The 17,961-nt window shown below is 37.7% G+C and overlaps 1 protein-coding gene across 6 annotated transcripts in view; it reads right to left on the bottom strand.

The window, feature by feature from the left end:
• Positions 1-17,961, bottom strand: part of EPB41L5 (erythrocyte membrane protein band 4.1 like 5) — a 190,375-nt gene that overhangs the window by 42,301 nt on the left and 130,113 nt on the right. For all 6 annotated transcript variants that reach the window (XM_079782471.1, XM_079782472.1, XM_079782470.1 and 3 more), the window contains 4 exons: positions 16,603-16,766; positions 12,142-12,239; positions 5,950-6,078; positions 2,585-2,649 (listed from right to left, as the gene is read on the bottom strand). In XM_079782471.1, coding sequence (XP_079638597.1) covers positions 2,585-2,649; positions 5,950-6,078; positions 12,142-12,239; positions 16,603-16,766 — 456 coding nt within the window. The remainder of the gene's footprint in view (positions 1-2,584; positions 2,650-5,949; positions 6,079-12,141; positions 12,240-16,602; positions 16,767-17,961) is intronic.

Raw genomic sequence — 17,961 nt, 5'->3', positions numbered from 1 at the left:
TGATTAGTGATGTTGAGCATCTTTTCATGTGCCTATTGGCCATCTGTATGTCCTCTTGGAGAAGTGGCTATTTAGGTCCTTTGCCCATTATTTAATGAGATTGTTTGTTTTTCTGGTGTTGTGTTTTATATGTTCTGTAATATGTGTTCTCATTCAATAGGCTGTCTTTTCATTTTGTTGATGGCTTCCTTTGCCATGCAAAAACTTTTTAGTTTGAGGTAGTTCTGTTTGTTTATTTTTTCATTTGTTTCCCTTTCCCAAGGAGATATATATATAAAAAATATTGCTATGAGAAATATCTTATATTTTACTGCCTATGATTTCTTCTATGATTTTTGTGGTTTCAAGTCTAACATTTTAGTCTTTAGTCCATTTTGAGTTTATTCTTGTGTATGATATAAGAAGGTGGTCTAATTTAATTTTTTGCACTTATCTAATTTTTCCAACACCATTTAAAAAAATATATATATTTTTTATTGATTTCAAAGAGGAAGGGAGAGGGAGAGACAGAAACATCAATGATGAGAATCATTGGTGGGCTGCCTCCTGCATGCCCCACACTGGGGGCATGTGGCCTTGACCGGAATTGAACCCCCGGATCCTTCAGTCCATAGGCCGAAGCTCTATCCACTGAGCCAAACTAACTAGGACCCAACACCATTTATTGAATAGACCATATTTACCCCACTGTATGTTTTTGCCTTCTTTGTCAAATATTGACTATAAAAATGTGGGTTCATTTCTGAGCTCTCTATTCTGTTCCATTGGTCTATATGTCTGTATTTTATGCCAGTATCATGCTATTTTGATTACTATGGCCTTATAGTATAGTTTGGCATTAGATAATATGACTCCTCCAACTTTGTTCCTTTTCAACATTGCTGTGGCTATTTGGGGTCTTTTGTGGTTCCATACAAATTTTTGGAATATTTGTTCTAGTTCTGTACAAGACACCATTGGAATCTTGATAGGAAATGCATTGAATGTATAGGTTGTTTTGGGTAGTATGAACATTTTAATGATGTTAATTTTTCCTCTCCATGAGCACAGTATATGCTTCCACTTATTTGTATTTTCTTCAATTTCTTTCTCCAGTGTCTTATAATTTTATGAGTATAGGTCTTTTACATCCTTGATTGAATTTATTCCTAGGTATTTTATTCTTTTTGAAGGAATTGTGAATGGGATTGTTTTCTTAGTTTCCCTTTGTGATAGTTCATAATCAGCATATAAAAATGCAACTGATTTCTAGATATTTATTTTGTATTCTGCTACTTTACTGAATTCATGTACAGTTATAGTTTTTTTGGGTTCTCTGTATACAGTATCATGTCATTTGCAAATTAATGACAATATTCCTTCTTCCTTTTAAATTTAGATGCTTTTTATTTCTTTTTATTGTCTGATTGCTGTGGCTAGCACGTCCAGTACTATACTGAATAAGACTGGTGAAAGTGGACATTCCTCTCTTGTTCCTGATCTTAACTAAGGGAAACACTTTAGTTTTTGCCTGATGAGCAGAACTTAGTATATTTTAAAGGATTCATTAAATTCAAATCCTGGCAGGAAAAAAATTATTGAAAATATCAACAACCACTTAGAGAAAAGTAAATCTGGAAGTAAAGTGGAGTATATTCTATGCTCTTTCCAGTTTTTAGAGTTCAATGAAACTGGGCCATTATCTTCCTCTTAGAAAAAAAAAAGTTAATGAGGTTATTCTAAAAGGCTCCAATAATAATAGTATTAAAAATGTCAACTGATTTATTAGAATTAACTTAAAGGTTAAGTTGAAATTTCAGTTTTACCCCGATCATCAATTAATATGTTTGTTGAATACTAATTATAAAGTCCTATATACAAAGCCTGCTATATTCTTGCTATGTTGATTACAGTATCTGGAACCAAATATAACTAATCAGAAAATGCTCCACTAAGTTTTGAATAATGAGAAAAAAAGCAGCATTCATTCATTCAACAATGTTTAGCACCAACTAAGTACAGAACATTGAATACACAGTGATGAAAGAAACAAATTGGCATAGAGCAAGGAAAAAGCCCAGAGACAAATAAATGGCATAATACCCATTTAAAAAGAGAGAGGCACAAAGGACTGCAAAAGAAAACGAGAACCTATAGGAAGAAAGTTTATAAGAATGAGGACATTGGATGACAGGAAAGTTAACTACCATACCCAAGAGAAATAATATACATTCCTCCCAGGTACCTAATAAGATTAAAAATACCTATAGAGGTTGTTTTTGCTTTGTAACTTCAATCAATTCAAAAAGAATGAGAACAGAGAGATTAATTAGGATTATCTTCAAATAATCTAAAACTAGGTACTAAGCAGCTATGTAAAGGACAGAAGAGTGAATTCAAGTTGTCTTTCAAATAGATATCCTGAAATCATGTGGTGATAGATTGGAAATGAAGAAAAAAGGCTACACAGAAAAGTTAAGAGGAAAAGAACATCATTTAATTCAGTGTAATCATGTGGTGACAGATTGAAGAATAGGAAAAAAGGCCCCCCAAAAAAGTGAAGAGGAAGAAAACATCACTTAATTCATTTTACCCAGAACTGTACCTGTTTGTGGCAGCATCCTGAACATTGGCGTTTTTATGACTCAATAGGCTATCTTCTCTTGTAACCTAAGAAAAAGAAATACACATTGCCCTAGCCAGTTTGCTCAGTGGATAGAGCATCAGCCTGCGGACCAAAGGGTTCTGGGTTTAATTCCAGTCAAGGGCATGTACTTTGGTGGCAGGCTCCTTCCTGGCCCGGCCCTGGTCGGGGCACATGCAGGAGGCAACCAATCCATGTGTTTCTCTCACATTGGTGTCTCTCTGTCTTTCTCTCTCTAAAAGATCATTGGAAAAATATCCTCAGGTGAGGATTAACAAAAACAAAACAAACAAAAAGATTATAAATATTAAATCTTTGTAGAGGATAGTAAAATAACAAGAAACTTAAATTTCTTTCCTGTAAAAACAGAAATATCAGTTTGCTTCAGTTCCAAAAGAGGTAATCATACCTTATCTATGGAAATATCAGTACTACACCAAGTGCAATCTTATCCCATATCCAAATTAATAATCCATGCTTCTACTTGGATATATTAGTATACAAAGCCACATGCTTTACTAGATAACTTTCAATTATTTAAGACACCATGGTGTGTTAGTCTATACATACAGATTCCCAAAAGATTCCATGTCAGAATTTTTTGAATTTACATGATAAAACAGATGTTAAGGTATATATTTGGCTTTTTGTTTTTCCCTGAATGCAAGAATTATTTAATGAGAGAATTCTAAATATATTTTTCTGAAGAAATCAGTGTTTTTCATTAACTTTATTGAGGTCTCATTTATATATAGTAAAATGCACACATTTTTATTGTACAGTTTGATTAATTTTGAAAAATATATACAGGTGCATAACCAACTCTACAATGAACATATGTAACATTTGCACCACCCCCAAAATGCTCCCTGAGGCTTCCAACACAATCCCAGCAAAACCCTTACTATGGCAAACAAGGACTCTTACTTTCCATAGTTCATATAAATGAAGTCATTATACTTAAATTTTGTATCTGCCTCTTTAGAATAGCATGTTTTTGAGATTCACCCATGATAGTCCACTTATCACTAATTAATTCTTTATGTGCTGAGTAGCATTCCACTGTATGGATATACCATAATTTATCTGTTGCCCTGATAATGAACATTTGGGTTGCTTCTGGTTGTTAGCTATTATAATAAAGCTCCTAGGAACTTTCCTGTACCAATGTCTATTTGAACCGACATATTCATTCCTCTTGGGTAAATACCTGAGTGGAACTGCTAAATCGTATGTGAGTGTACGTTTAATACATCGCCAAACTCTTTTCTAAAGAGCTTATCAAGCATTTTTTTACTCATACCAGCAGTGTGCACTGCAGGAGCCCTACCACTGACAACATGGGAAAGGTCAGTTTTTAATTTTAGTTGTTATTCTAGTGAATGTATCTTCTGCCACAAAGTATTATGCTAGGTATAGATTTTCCCATAGATGCCCTTTACCAGGCTGAAGCAGTTTCATTCTATTCCTAGTTTGCTGTGAGTTTTTATCATGAAGGGAGGTTGAATTCTGTGAAATGACTTTTCCATAGGACTTGAGAAAATTTTCTTTATTTTTAACATGGTAAACTATACTGATATTTGAATGATAACCAACTTTCTTCCTGAGATAAACCCTATGTGGTCAGGATGTACCATCCTTTACATAAATTGTGAGTATGATTTGCTTATATTTTGTTAAGAACTTTTGAGTCCATGTTCAAGAGAGTTAGTCTGCCGAAACCGGTTTGGCTCAGTGGATAGAGCGTCGGCCTGCGGACTCAAGGGTCCCGGGTTCGATTCCGGTCAAGGGCATGTACCTTGGTTGCGGGCACATCCCCAGTGGGGGGTGTGCAGGAGGCGGCTGATCGATGTTTCTCTCTCATCGATGTTTCTAACTCTCTATCCCTCTCTCTTCCTCTCTGTAAAAAATCAATAAAATATATATATATATATTTTTTTTAAAAAAAAGAGAGTTAGTCTATTGTTTCTTTTCTTGTCGTATGTTTTTCTGATGTTGGTACTGGGGTAATAATAGTCTCATAAAATGAGTTGGAAAGTGCTCCCTCCTCTCTATTTTCTCAAAGCCTTTGTGTAGAACTGTCATTAGTTCTTCCGTAAATGTTCAGTAGATTTCAACAATGAAGTTATCTGGTCCTGGATTTTTCTTCATGGTAAGGTTTTAAACTATAAAATAAAATCTCTTTAATTAAGGGCTAGTCAAGTTATTTCTCTCTTCTGCAATTCAAAAAATATCCAAAAATATAACTGAAATGTAAAGCAATGACAACTACTACCACTGCTACTACATGTAGTTCCAACATGTATTAAATGCTCATTATGTGCCAGGCACTATTCTGTGTCCTTTACATTTATTATCATTTCATCCTTGTAACCTACCTTAAGGTAGGTACGACCACGAACTTTTTTTCAAATACAATTAAACTGAGATTCAGAGACATTAACTAACTTGCCAAGTCACAAAGCTAGTAGGTGGTAGATTAGAAATAGGATTCAAACTCAAGTTGTCTGATTTATTTTTTATATGAAAATATTATGTTTTATGTTTATATTGGGGGAGAGGATAGATCAAAAGCACAAACAATATTCTTCAAGTCCTCTCAGTTCTTTTCAAGGCTGTTGCTGGGTACAGAATGGGTAAAATATATCTTCTCAACAGTAGGATGTTTTGAAATCCTTGTTGACAACATGATGTAGTGAGACAGGCTTTTGTCCTGTTTACTATAGAGGACAAGTCTGACAGTAAGGGAGGGCCAAGGGACAACTATCATTGTGAGCATGGATGCCAAAAATGTTGTGGGGGCTGGTCTCAACCCATTGTATCACTCACGATGTCACAGTGGACTCTTTCACCTTGTAACTTTCATTCTTATTGCTTAGAACTTCACAATTTTGCCAAATTGGGGGTAGATGGGTGGTAGGAAATAGCATATTGATTAAAAAATCCTAACATCATAGACTTAAGAGTGACAGGAACCTAAGAATCTCCAGATTTTCTGGCTATAACAAGAGGCAAAGATTAAGGACTCACTTTTATAGGATTTTTACCTTTTTAAAAAACTGATTAAACCCTAGAGCGTCTCTACTCTTACTTTGTATCCCATGACTACCCCTCTTAATCTAGCTTGTATTTAGAATTAGGAAGGCATTTTGCCATCTTGAGTATGTTTCTTGGTGTACTCTCTATCTCTAATCACTAGCTAATGTTCACGTATTTTATTCGCTTAATGCTTAATGTTCACGTATTTTATTCGCTTTTCAGAGTTTCTAGACCAAGTTTCATGTTCTTTTCACTTCACCAGGACTATCTCTATTAAAGCAGCTTACCTTTTGCACTGCTTCTACTTGAGCCTTCAAAATGTTACTCTTCAAGTCAGGAGGAACTCGCCTAGCATTCAATCCTGGGCTCTCAATGGCATTATTAAGACATTTCTCAGTCAGCTTCACCACTTCCTCCTATTTATTAAAAACATACTATAAGCAAATCTGATAGTTACATGGAAACAGAAAAGGGGCTGATGAAAGTTCGTATTTAGACAATCAGGAAATTGTGTGTCTTAAACAGTCATAGCCTATTCCAGGAATAGTTAACTCCTACATATAATTTCAAACTAAGGCTTGATTATTACAAACATGAAATATGAATTGATTGGGACCACAAAAAACCATCTAGACCAATTTCCTGTCTTTAAGAAATTGAATAACCAATTATATTACCTGGGACAAATGCCTGAGCTAACCACACACAAAGAATGTGTGTCATTTGCTGTCCCCCCTTACTCACAGCAGGTATGCTCCAAAATCCCCACTGGATCCTAAAAGCACAGATAGTACCAAACTATGTTTTCCTACATATATGCCTGCAGTGAGGCACAGAAAGAGAGTATAAACAATGACTGCTAATAAAATAGAACAATTATAACAATATACAATAATAAGAATTATGTGACTGTGGTTTCTGTCTCAAAATATCTTACTGTACTGTACTCACCTTTTCACTAAAGTAAGTTTCTATGGCTTCTTTTTGTTATATCTGAATTGCCAGCATCACTACTCTTGCACTTGGGGCCATTATTAAATAAACTAGAGGCCCGGTGCATGAAATTCGTGCACTGGGGGCTGGTCCCTCAGCCAACCTGCCCCCTCTCACAGACTGGGAGCCCTCAAGGGATGTCCTACTGACAGGGAGCGGACCTAAGCCGCAGTCTGGCCTCCCTCTGCGGGAGGTAACTGGGCTGATCAGGGGAAGGCGCCAGCCCCATCACCCCGCTGCTGCTGCCACTGTTGCAGCTGCCAAGGTGTTTTCATCAACACGGACTCCAGTCCCTTCACCATGAAAAAATGACAACTTTCTTTAGGCATTTTCAAGATGTGTCTTTCATAGGATATGACATTTCTTTCTTTCTTTCTTTTTTATCCTCACCTGAGGATATGTTTCCCTTGATTTTTAGAGAGCTTGGAAGAGAGAGGGAAAGACAGAGAGAAACATCAGTGTGAGAGGCACACTTCGATTAGTTGCCTCCTGCATGAGCCCTGACCTAGGCCCTGGCCAGGGAGGAGCGTGCAACCTAGGTACATGCCCTTGATCACAACTGAACCTGGACCCTGCAGTTGGCAGGCCGAGGCTCTATCCACTGAGCCAAACTGGCTAGGGCAGGATATGACATTCCTTAGCCCCTGCAGCAGCAGACCTTTGTTTTTGTCTCCAGGAGTGTGGTGGAAAACCCCTAGATTACCTTCTTGGATTCTTATTACCCAAGTTACCAAGAACACTGTGAGTGGCAGCGTACAGGGAGCTTAGCCAATGAGCCTTCAGAAAAGGTGTTTCCTCTGCAGCTCATGCGCAGAGGACCCCCTGCATTGTGTCCCCAGGGTTTCTGTCCACTTGGCTGGGGGCGTGTCCCGAGCCACATGGCAGCAGCCGCCTGGGGCACACCCCCAGTTCAGCAGCCCCACATTCTGTCCACTGGGCCTCTGTCCACTGGGCCGGGGGCATACCCCAAGCCACAGCCCAGGGGCCCAGCGTTCTGTCAGCTGGGCTTCTGTCCGCTGGGCTGGGGGTGTGTCCCGAGCGGCCGCGGCTTGGAGCACGCCCCCAGCCCAGCAGTCCCGTGTTTTGTCTGCAGCCCTCCCGCCCTCCGTGACCTGGGCGTGGGACGCTAGCATCGTCACCAGGGCGACACCGCCAGCATCCCGCCCTGGCGCTATGGGCGCCACCATCTTTGTCGCGGAGTGATGGTTAATTTGCATATTACCCTTTTATTAGATAGGATAACACACAAGCACTGCGAGACCATGACAGTTGACCTGATAACCAAGGTAACTACTCATTGCCTGGGTGGGACAGTGTGATAGTTTATCAGACTTCCCAGAATGGCACACAATTTAAAACTTATAAACTGTTTATTTCTGGAATTTCCCATTTAACATTTTTGGACCATAGTAGACCACAAGTAACTGGAACAATGGAAAGTGAAATCATAGATATGGAAGGACTACTGTAATTAATTTCAACTGGATTTTCAGTTAGGCTAATCCCTGTAATTCTGTAGCTGTCACCAGGCAGATAATTATGTTTGGATTATTTTATATAGCCACAAAAAGGTCACTTTCAGCTATAGACTTATGAAAATTATAGAATAAAACACAAATCCAGTCAATAAAGATCATAATTAAAACAATATAAATTAACTATTATGAAAAGAAGTGGGAGGAAGCAAATTAATAAGTTTAAATTATCTACACTACAATTGATATTTACTTAAAATGAATGACAACCAATAACAACAACAATAATCATTATTATTATGGTTGCTATTTAACACTGGTCTAAATAACAAATGCACTCTAAATATTTTCTTAGTCACAGATACAGCTTTTTTGTTCTAAAAAACAGGCTAGCCGAAACCGGTTTGGCTCAGTGGATAGAGCGTCAGCCTGAGGACTGAAAGGTCCCGGGTTCGATTCCGGTCAGGGGCACGTACCTTGGTTGCAGGCACATCCCCAGTAGGAGGTGTGCAGGAGGCAGCTGATCGATGTTTCTCTCTCATCGATGTTTCTAACTCTCTATCCCTCTCCCTTCCTCTCTGTAAAAAATCAAAAAAATATATTAAAAAAAAACACAGGCTAGCTGGCATGTATGGGGTTATATACTGCACCACTATTCCAGGTTTAAAAAGATTTAATTAATGTGATTATTTAATTTGATGTTTCTTAGTATGGTCTCCACATATCTGCCTCTGGGTGCGATCCCAAAATCTGAATGTTTAGCAAGCTTTCCCATGTGATTCGGTACATAAAAATCTGAGCATCGCTACTTTGGCCTAGACTATATTTATGTGTGTAACCTCCTCATCTTTAGAATGGTTCCTATTAATTGAAATAAGTCCTTATTGTCCTTTTCTGACCATGGCTACTTCATGCCTTATGATCCAGCAATCCCACTTCTGAGGATATATCCAAAGGAAACAAAATCACTATCTTGAATAGATATACTCCCATGTTCACTGCGGCATTATGCACAATAGCCAAGATATGGAACCAACCTATGGGAACATTAAAGACTGAGTGGATAAAGAAAATGTGGTGTTTGTGTGACTGTGTGTATACACATGGAATATTGTTCAGTCTTTAAAAAGAAGGAAATCCTGCCATTTGCAACAACATGGAAAATGCTGGCAGGCATTATGCTAACTGAAATAAGTCAGACAGAGAATGACAAATACTGCATGATATTATTTATAAGTAAAATCTAAAAAAAAAAATTCAACTCATAGAAACAGAGTAGAATGGTTGCTACCAGAAACTGAGGGTGAGGGGGATAGGGAGAGGTTGGTAAAGGGTACAAGCTTTCAGTGATAACATGGTTAAGTTTTGAGGATCTAATGTACAGCATGGTGACTATAGTTAACATTATATTGTTCGGTACACTTGAAATTTGCTAAGAGAGTAGATGTTAAACATTATCACAAAAAAGCAAAACAAAACAAAACAAAATGATAACTCTCTGAAGTGATGGATGTGTTCATTTAATTGCAGGAATCATTTCACAATGTATACATATAGCAAATCACCATGTCATGTGCTTTAAATATATTACAATTTTATTTCTCAACTAGAGGTCCAGTGCACGAAATTCATGCATTGGTAGGGAGGGTCCCTCACCCAAGCCTGTGCCCTCTCACAGTCCGGGAGCCCCAAGATCAACTGCCTCACAGAGGGAGGCCCCGCCCACTCACCACAGCACCACTGGCCTGGTAGCCTGGGCCTCCCTCTTTGGGGCAATCGTGGAGGCGCCCCCCCATTGGTTGCCCCACCAGCCAGTGGCCAGGGCCTCCCTCTACGGGCGATCTGGGGCAATGGCGGGGGCCCCCTGACCAATCGCATTGCACCTGCTTTGGCTAGCCTGGTGCCAGTGCCTGTCATAGCGTAGTTGTCTGGACAGTCATCTGCTGTCCAGCTGTTTGTTCGATTTGCATATAACACTTTTAATATTGTAAATTTTATCTCAATAAAGCTGAAAAAAATCATAGCTAGTTCAAATGCTTTGACATTTTCTTTTCAGAGACAATTATGTTGCAGACTTGAGATGACTTGTTAATCACATTATAGGGTTCTCAGAACAACCTGCCTCTGACATAGGCAGGTATTTATTTTCATGCCTATATTAAAAACAAAAACAATAGTTCAACTAACATCGCAGGTAAAAGTATAAATTGTTTCCATCTTTCTGGGAGGCAATTTTGCAAAAGTACCAAAGGCTTTAAAAGTCTGCCCTGCCTGTACTTTGACCTACCACTTCTACTTCCCAGGAGGAAAATATCAAAGATGACTGCAGATATTTATGTATAAGTCTGTCACGCAATAATTAGGACAGTGAAAATTAGCCACAGTCTGTCTAATGGGGATTGAGTAAACACACTGATGACTCATGCATGCAACTTAATTATTGCCTGTAATGTCACTGAAAAAAAGAATGATGTTTACAACTGATTAGTTTCAAAAATCAGTGTTATTGCTTTTTAATTTTAAAAAATATATCACATTTAAATGCTTAAAGGTACATAAGTTTTTGCTTTTTAAAATTTGCTTTAATTTTAAATTATCATGTATGTGTACAATTGAAAAATTTACTGAAATACAAGTTGAGTAATAACTTTAAAATATTTTCACATAACTCCAATAGCACCCAGCTGCTGATATATCTGCCTTGGATGGCCAAAATGTGGCAAACATAAGACCAAAAGAATTAAAAGGACACCTGATTCCTAAATACCCCAATTAGAACTCATCTGAAATGACCCTCTACCGCAAAGAAGTCCTTGGTGGTCAGGTGCTTATGTCAGGGGTTAAAGGCAACCCAAAGTCTGCTTAAGTTCTCAACCAGTGTAACGAACACTCACTCTGCTTCTCCCCTCCTCAAGAGTCACCAGGCTTCATTCTTTTTTAGTTTCATTCAAGTCCTCCACTAAATTTGTGTCAAATTAACCTTCTGTCTCTGACCCTGCATTCTCCTACTTTACAGTGATAGTAAAGCAACTGACAAGGTGAAAGCACACAGACCAATATAATTACAAATATCAAGGTGGTCAAGAAAATAAAAGCCTTCCTGAAATTTAATCAGCTTCTAAAAGATATTTCTAAGAAAAAAAACACATTAAAAAAAACAAAACTGGATTCAAAAGAACAGCTTTAACAAGTGACCATGCAAGAAAGAAGAAAATCACTCCCTACTTCATACTTGTCTCCGAAAAAATTCCCATTAGTTATCCAGGGATGAAAGAACACTGCAGATAAAGTGTTCCCCTTTCTTCTTTAAAACCGAATTAAAGCAGGATTCCTTCAACAGAGCCTTGCTATCTGTTGTCTATACAAGGGTGTCTCCAGATCATTACCTAAAATTCACTCTTCCATTTAGTGGGGACATCTGATAGCTAATACAATTAATTATTTTTATCTCATTCCATTTATTTTAGATATTTCATGTAGAAATAAGAAAATGCTTTGCAATTAACTAAAGTTTAATTGGTATGCATCCCTCCCCACCACACACACACCCAATGCCTTAAAAACTCCAGAGAGACAGGGTGGTGAAAGGTATGAAAGATAAATCTGAAGCATCTAAATATCTATTCTCTTCATTGTTTATATTACAGAGCAGCTCCTTTCAAACAAACCCTCCTATAATTTCAAAAGCCATTCACTAAGTTCTTCAACTAAATCAAGACCCACTAAACAGAATTAAGAAGAAAAAAAAAGGCTGAATCAAAATTAAAAGTTACCATCTATATCACTTTTGACTGTATATCACATACAGTTCTTAATGTCACTGCCCAAGTTTCTCTTTCCCTCCTAAACATCTAAAAATGTCTCCTTTTTAAATGAGAAAACAGGTTTATAAGAATCCAGCACAGACAGATATCCCAGCAAAAGAGAAGAAAAAGTATTAGCTTTGGAAAGAAAGGATTTCTGGGAGGTCTAGAGATATGTGACAGGTATACAAAGGAGAAATCTGAATACCTGGTTGTTGATGTTAACATCAATGTTGGGACGAGGCGACGGCAATGAACCGTTTTCTGTCTCAAGGTGTTTCAGCTTCTCTGGCGCATCTTTTAATGCTGGGGAAAAAAAAAAAGGCAAAATAGCCCCTTAGTCTGCCACGCTGTCATAGCTGTGTGAGAGTATCATCAATTAAAGGGTTAGGACCACAGAATAAAGATATTTTCTTTCTGTAACCAGGTAACTCTCCATTAATTTGAATAAGAGTTAACCTAATCAGCAACATTAGCCTGTATCTACACCGCTCCTAAAAAGCCACTACATATGGAATCTCAATAGCATGTGTGTTTAAGAAGGCTTACTAGTTAAAAAGTTCAAAGAAAATGCCTGGCCAGTGTTGCTTAGTGGTTAAGCACCAACTCATGAACCAGGGGGTCACAGACGGATTCTTGGTCAGGGCGCATGCCCAGGTTGCTGGCTTGATCCCCAGTAGGGGGCATGCAGGAGGCAGCTGATTGATGTTTCTATCTCTCTCCCATCCTCTCTCTCTAAAATCAATAAAAATATGCTTTTAAAAGACTTAAAAAACAGGCACAGCCCAGGCTGGTTTGGCTCTGTGGATAGAGCGTCAGCCTGCGGACTGAAGGGTCCCTGGTTCTATTCCAGTCATGGGCACATGCCCGGGTTGCAGGAGGCAGCCGATCAATGATTCTCTCTCATCACGGTGTTTCTACCTCTCTCTCCCTCCCCCTTCCTCTCTGAAATCGATATATATATAGAGAGAGTTCACCTGTGACACTATCCTTTCTTCTATAACCACAACCCAAGCTCCTCCGGCCAAACCTCAGTACTTTGCCATTTTCTTTCCTTGGCCCTAAATATACACAACAGCCTAAACCTAAACCATGTGGAGCAAACTGGTGAAGGATATATATTTATTCATTCACTGACTCAACATATTACATATTGGACACATTAGGTGTGATGCGGGACAAGCATTTTGTCTTATGTTCCACCTTGGCTGCAAAACACATCTCTCTATATATAAAAGCCTAATATGCAAAGTGTCCCCTTGGGAGTTCCACCATTCCTGGGAGTTTGGTTGCTTGCTATGATGTGCACTGACCACCAGGGGGCGCTGCAGAATGAAGGAAGGTCTCAGCCGGCAGCCGGGGAAGGGAGGCCTTGGCCACACCTGCAGCTGCTAGGGACACTACCTGTGCATGAATTTAGTGCACTGGGCCTCCAGTTATAAATAAAGTCCTCTAACCACTGAAAAAATAACGCATTTAACACAATTCAGCTTTAAATGAACTCTATTTAAGTTAACCACACTATTATAATCTTATACAGGGACTAATTGATATGAGTTGGAATTTTTACATGTTCATTTGACAAAAAGAGCTGTTGAATGCCTATTAATTTCTATATAGTCAGGCAGAAGAAGGGAGAAAAAACTATTAAATCATTTCCTCCTGGTCAAAGGGATCATATAAAAGTATACAGCAATTAACTCTTGGCTGAACATTAGAACCAGATGTGGAGTTTTTAAGTAATACTGCTTCCCAGAGCTGACCTTAGAACAATAATATCAGAATTTCTGGAGGTAGTTTTCTGGCACTGGTAGTTTTTAAAACTCTCCTGGTAATGAGAATCACTAATTCAACACTGATCTCAAAATCATCCATACTCATTTACTTGCCATCTCCTGGTTTTCTTATGCTTCAAATTATTTTATGCTAAATTTTAACATGATGATGTTGAGACCACAAGTGCTTTAGCTTATGCTGATAAATTAATACTACCGGGTTTGGGGTTTTTTGTTTGTTTGTTTTGTTTGTTTTTGGTTTTTTGCTGTTGTTGTTTAAATAAAGCTTCTTCTGCTACATCTGTTTGGCAGAGGAACATCCTGAGATTGTAGGATAAGCTGTCCTTTAAAAAAAGAACAATACTTTTATAACTACTCAGCTATGCAAATCAGGATTTTCACATTACAACCAAAAGAAAATAAAGAATAAATTGGATACCAAGATTCTAAGGCCTTAATTTTTAATACCAAAACACTAAATTTTCATTGACTTTGAGCAAATGTTATAAATCTGAACTGAGTAAGCCTTATTAATGAAACCCTCACACTATGCAAGGGTTTCTTCTGTCACAACTTCAACAACATTTAAGCTCCACTTGAATATCTTCCATAGTGAGGGGCTCACGTACTATTTGTTAGGTATCTATTTCTGATATATGACAGAAACATTTAAAAAATCCTTTTCTATACTGATTGCAAATCTGCTTCCCTATACTTGCAAATTGCTGGTCCAAGATTTCACCAATAAAGTGTCATAAAATAAATTCTTTGCTATATCAGGCTTTCAAATATTTGAAGAGTTATTACATCTCATATTATCTTTTCTAGGTAACCCTCATTCATCCTACCATATTCACTAAAACCAATACAATTTCCTAAAAAGTAAGTACAAAGTAAATGTTGTTTGCTAATACAACACTATTGCAGCACTGTTAAAAAACTTTTAAAATTCATATAATAGACATAAAATGAAATAAATAAAATCAATACTGCCAACTCTACAATGGAGAGTACTTTCATTTTAACCCTGGAAATACTCCATATGAAGCTAGTCCTGCTTCTGGTTGAATCTAAATTCTGCTGGCCTTCTTTCTTTTTTTAAATATATTTTATTGATTTTTTACAGGGAGGAAGGGAGAGGGATATAGAGTCAGAAACATCAATGAGAGAGAAACATCGATCAGCCGCCTCCTGCACACCCCCTACTGGGGACGTGCCCACAACCAAGGTACATGCCCTTGACCAGAATCGAACCTGGGACCCTTCAGTCCGCAGGCTACGCTCTATCCACAGAGCCAAACCAGTTAGGCCTGGCCTTGGTTTCTTGTCTCACATCCTTCTAGTGACAAAGAGTGATCTTTGCTAACAAAAGGTAGAGTCCAGCCCTAACTGGTTTGGCTCAGTGGATAAAGCATCGCCCTACGGACTGAAAGGTCCCAAGTTTGATTCTGGTCACGGGCATGTACCTTGGTTGCGGGCACATCCCCAGTAGGGGGTGTGCAGGAGGCGGCTGATCGATGTTTCTCTCTATCGAAGTTTCTAACTCTCTATTCCTATCCTTTCCTCTCTGTAAAAAAAATCCATAAAATATATATTTTTTAAAAAGGTAGAGTCCAGGAAAGGGCTGTAAAAACTGGAAACTAACCTAAAGGAATTACGGCAAAGAAAGTACAAGACAAACAGTAATGGGGATGTTTTCTTAATCCAATAACTACTACTATCTTTAAAATAAAATTAGAACATTATTCTGAAATTACCAACATAATAAATCAAAGTTAATTTTTGTTTCCCTAATCTCAGATTCATAAGCACAATTCAAACATGGTAGATGTCAATAAGAACATAAAACCTTGAACATATCAGACTATTTGTTTAACCAGGTATTTGTTGTGGTTACTTGGAGAACAAAAGAACAAATTTTTAATGCCACTTACCAGTAGTACTTCTGCATGTTCTACTAACCCAGTGGTCGGCAAACTCATTAGTCAACAGAGCCAAATATCAACAGTACAACGATTGAAATTTCTTTTGAAAGCCCAATTTTTTAAACTTAAACTTCTTCTAATGCCACTTCTTCAAAACAGACTCGCCCAGGCCGTGGTATTTTGTGGAAGAGCCACACTCAAGGGGCCAAAGAGCCGTATGTGGCTTGTGAGCCGCAGTTTGCCGACCACTATACTAAACAGAAGCACAGTGTAACTTTTCATTAACATTTCCTATCTCTAAATTACTATATACTACTGCTATATTCTATATTATTGAGAGACAACAGCATACTCAGTGGCAATTACCGATCAAGAGCCACATAAATATGAGCTCCTTTTAAAAGGTACATTACCCTGAGATTCAATAGGAAGTTTCTGTTTAAACATAATTTATACTTTAATATCAAACCAAATTCACAAGTATTAGAAATTTCAACCTGCAATTTACTGTTTTCTTTTAACCTTTTAAAATGTTAAGGAAAGCAGTTTTCTTTCTGGATTATTTATTTTTGTAGGTCTGTACAACAACAGTCCTCATTAAAAACAAAATACTTTCTAGGAACTAATGGAATGTCCAAACATTTATTCAATCCTGAACCTTAAAAATCTTTCAAGAAACGTTTTCTTTTAATTTTCACTCAAGAAATGAAGTGAAAAAGCAAGTTTGAAAATGTACAAATATTTAATGACTTATAAGTGATACAAATGTTTAATGGTCTCAATTATGCAATCTTAAATATTTCAATGAACCCTTAAGCCAAAAAAGGCAAGAAGGCATAACTCTTTTACATTAAAATTTAAAATTCAACTACTACATAAAATATTCTTGAAGGAACTGACTTAAGTAGCTCATTTAAAAGGGAGGTAAAATAAAAGGTGTCATTGATGTTATACAGAATATTTACTCACTCCTGCCTTCAACTTCAGGTTCCTCTAATCCGGTTTGCCTGGGGGCTACGTTAATTTCATCTGGTGATTGCAATGTTTCCACAGTGTCGGGTGCCCCAATTACATCATCAATAGTTGTTTCCAATAAGGCTGGACTATCTAGCAAATCAATATTCAGAGGCAAGCTGTAAAGGTAAGAGAAAACTTACTTAGACCAAGAAATTTATCATTAAAAGAATTTAAAATACTAAGAAAAAAATCTTGGTTGAAAAAAATTCATGTAAGAGTTAATATCCCAACTAGTTTATTCATCTGTCGAAACATTTTGGGTAGACTTTTCTATCAGCCAAGATGGAGTAAATGGCACTGGATTTAACTTCCTACTTGGAATAACTTAATAAGGGGGGAAAACTGTTTTCAAGTCATCAGACATCAGAAAGCAAAGGACAGTGATTCTGAAATTCGGGAAACAAAGGAGGTGAGCCCTACAGTTGCCTTGAGAGGATTTCCATGCCATGGCGCAGAGAGGATGAAATGAGGCACAGCCCAGAGGGACTCCCTTACTCTCTTCTTAATAAGTAAGATGAGGCTGAGAGTCCAGGGAGACCACGGCAGCTAAATTCACAGGACAGAGTACCAGACAGGAGAGAGCAGCACTTCAAGGAGGGCTGAATCCTGGAGATGTGCAGAAGGTCCCCCTCTCAAGTATTCAGCAAGTGCTGGTCAGAGAATGCATGTGAGGAAACTCTCTGAGGCTAGGAAAAGAACTATCCAAAAGAATTTCCTCCCTCCCTCCGTTTGGCTGGGGAAAGTACTAGTGGCACTCATACTGGACCACTGTTCCTGTTTCCATAGACTAAAACCTCAGAACTCACAGGGCATTGAGTATTTAGGAAGGTTCTGCCTCAATCATGGAAAATAATTAACTCAGGCTAAGCATGGCAACTGGCCCACCTTCCCCAAAAAAATCAAACTGTTTCTAAGTAATTTAACTATATCCCAAAACAAAGTTCAAGAAGTTTTAGAGAAATATAGAATTATCTAGCATCAGGTAGGAAAGTTAAATTTGTTAGGTGAAGAACTTGATAAATTGTCAGACATCCACTCAAAGATTACCAGGAATGCAAAGACATCCCATGCTAAAGAGAATAATCAACCAATAGAAACTGATAATAGAATTAGCAGAGAAATCCATTAAATAGTTATTATATGTATTCCATATAACCAAAAAAGTTAAGCAAAGGCATGGAAGATATAAAAAAGACTCAAAACAAACTTCTAGAGATGAAAACTACAATATCAGAAATGTAAAATATATTAGATGGGATTGACAGTAGATGAAAAGTTAGATAAGACACTAAAGGCATAGCAACAGAAACT

This window comes from Cnephaeus nilssonii (genome assembly GCF_951640355.1).
Source record: "Cnephaeus nilssonii genome assembly, chromosome: 10".
Classification (NCBI taxonomy): Eukaryota; Metazoa; Chordata; class Mammalia; order Chiroptera; family Vespertilionidae; genus Cnephaeus; species Cnephaeus nilssonii.
This window is presented reverse-complemented; position numbering and strand designations above follow the sequence as displayed.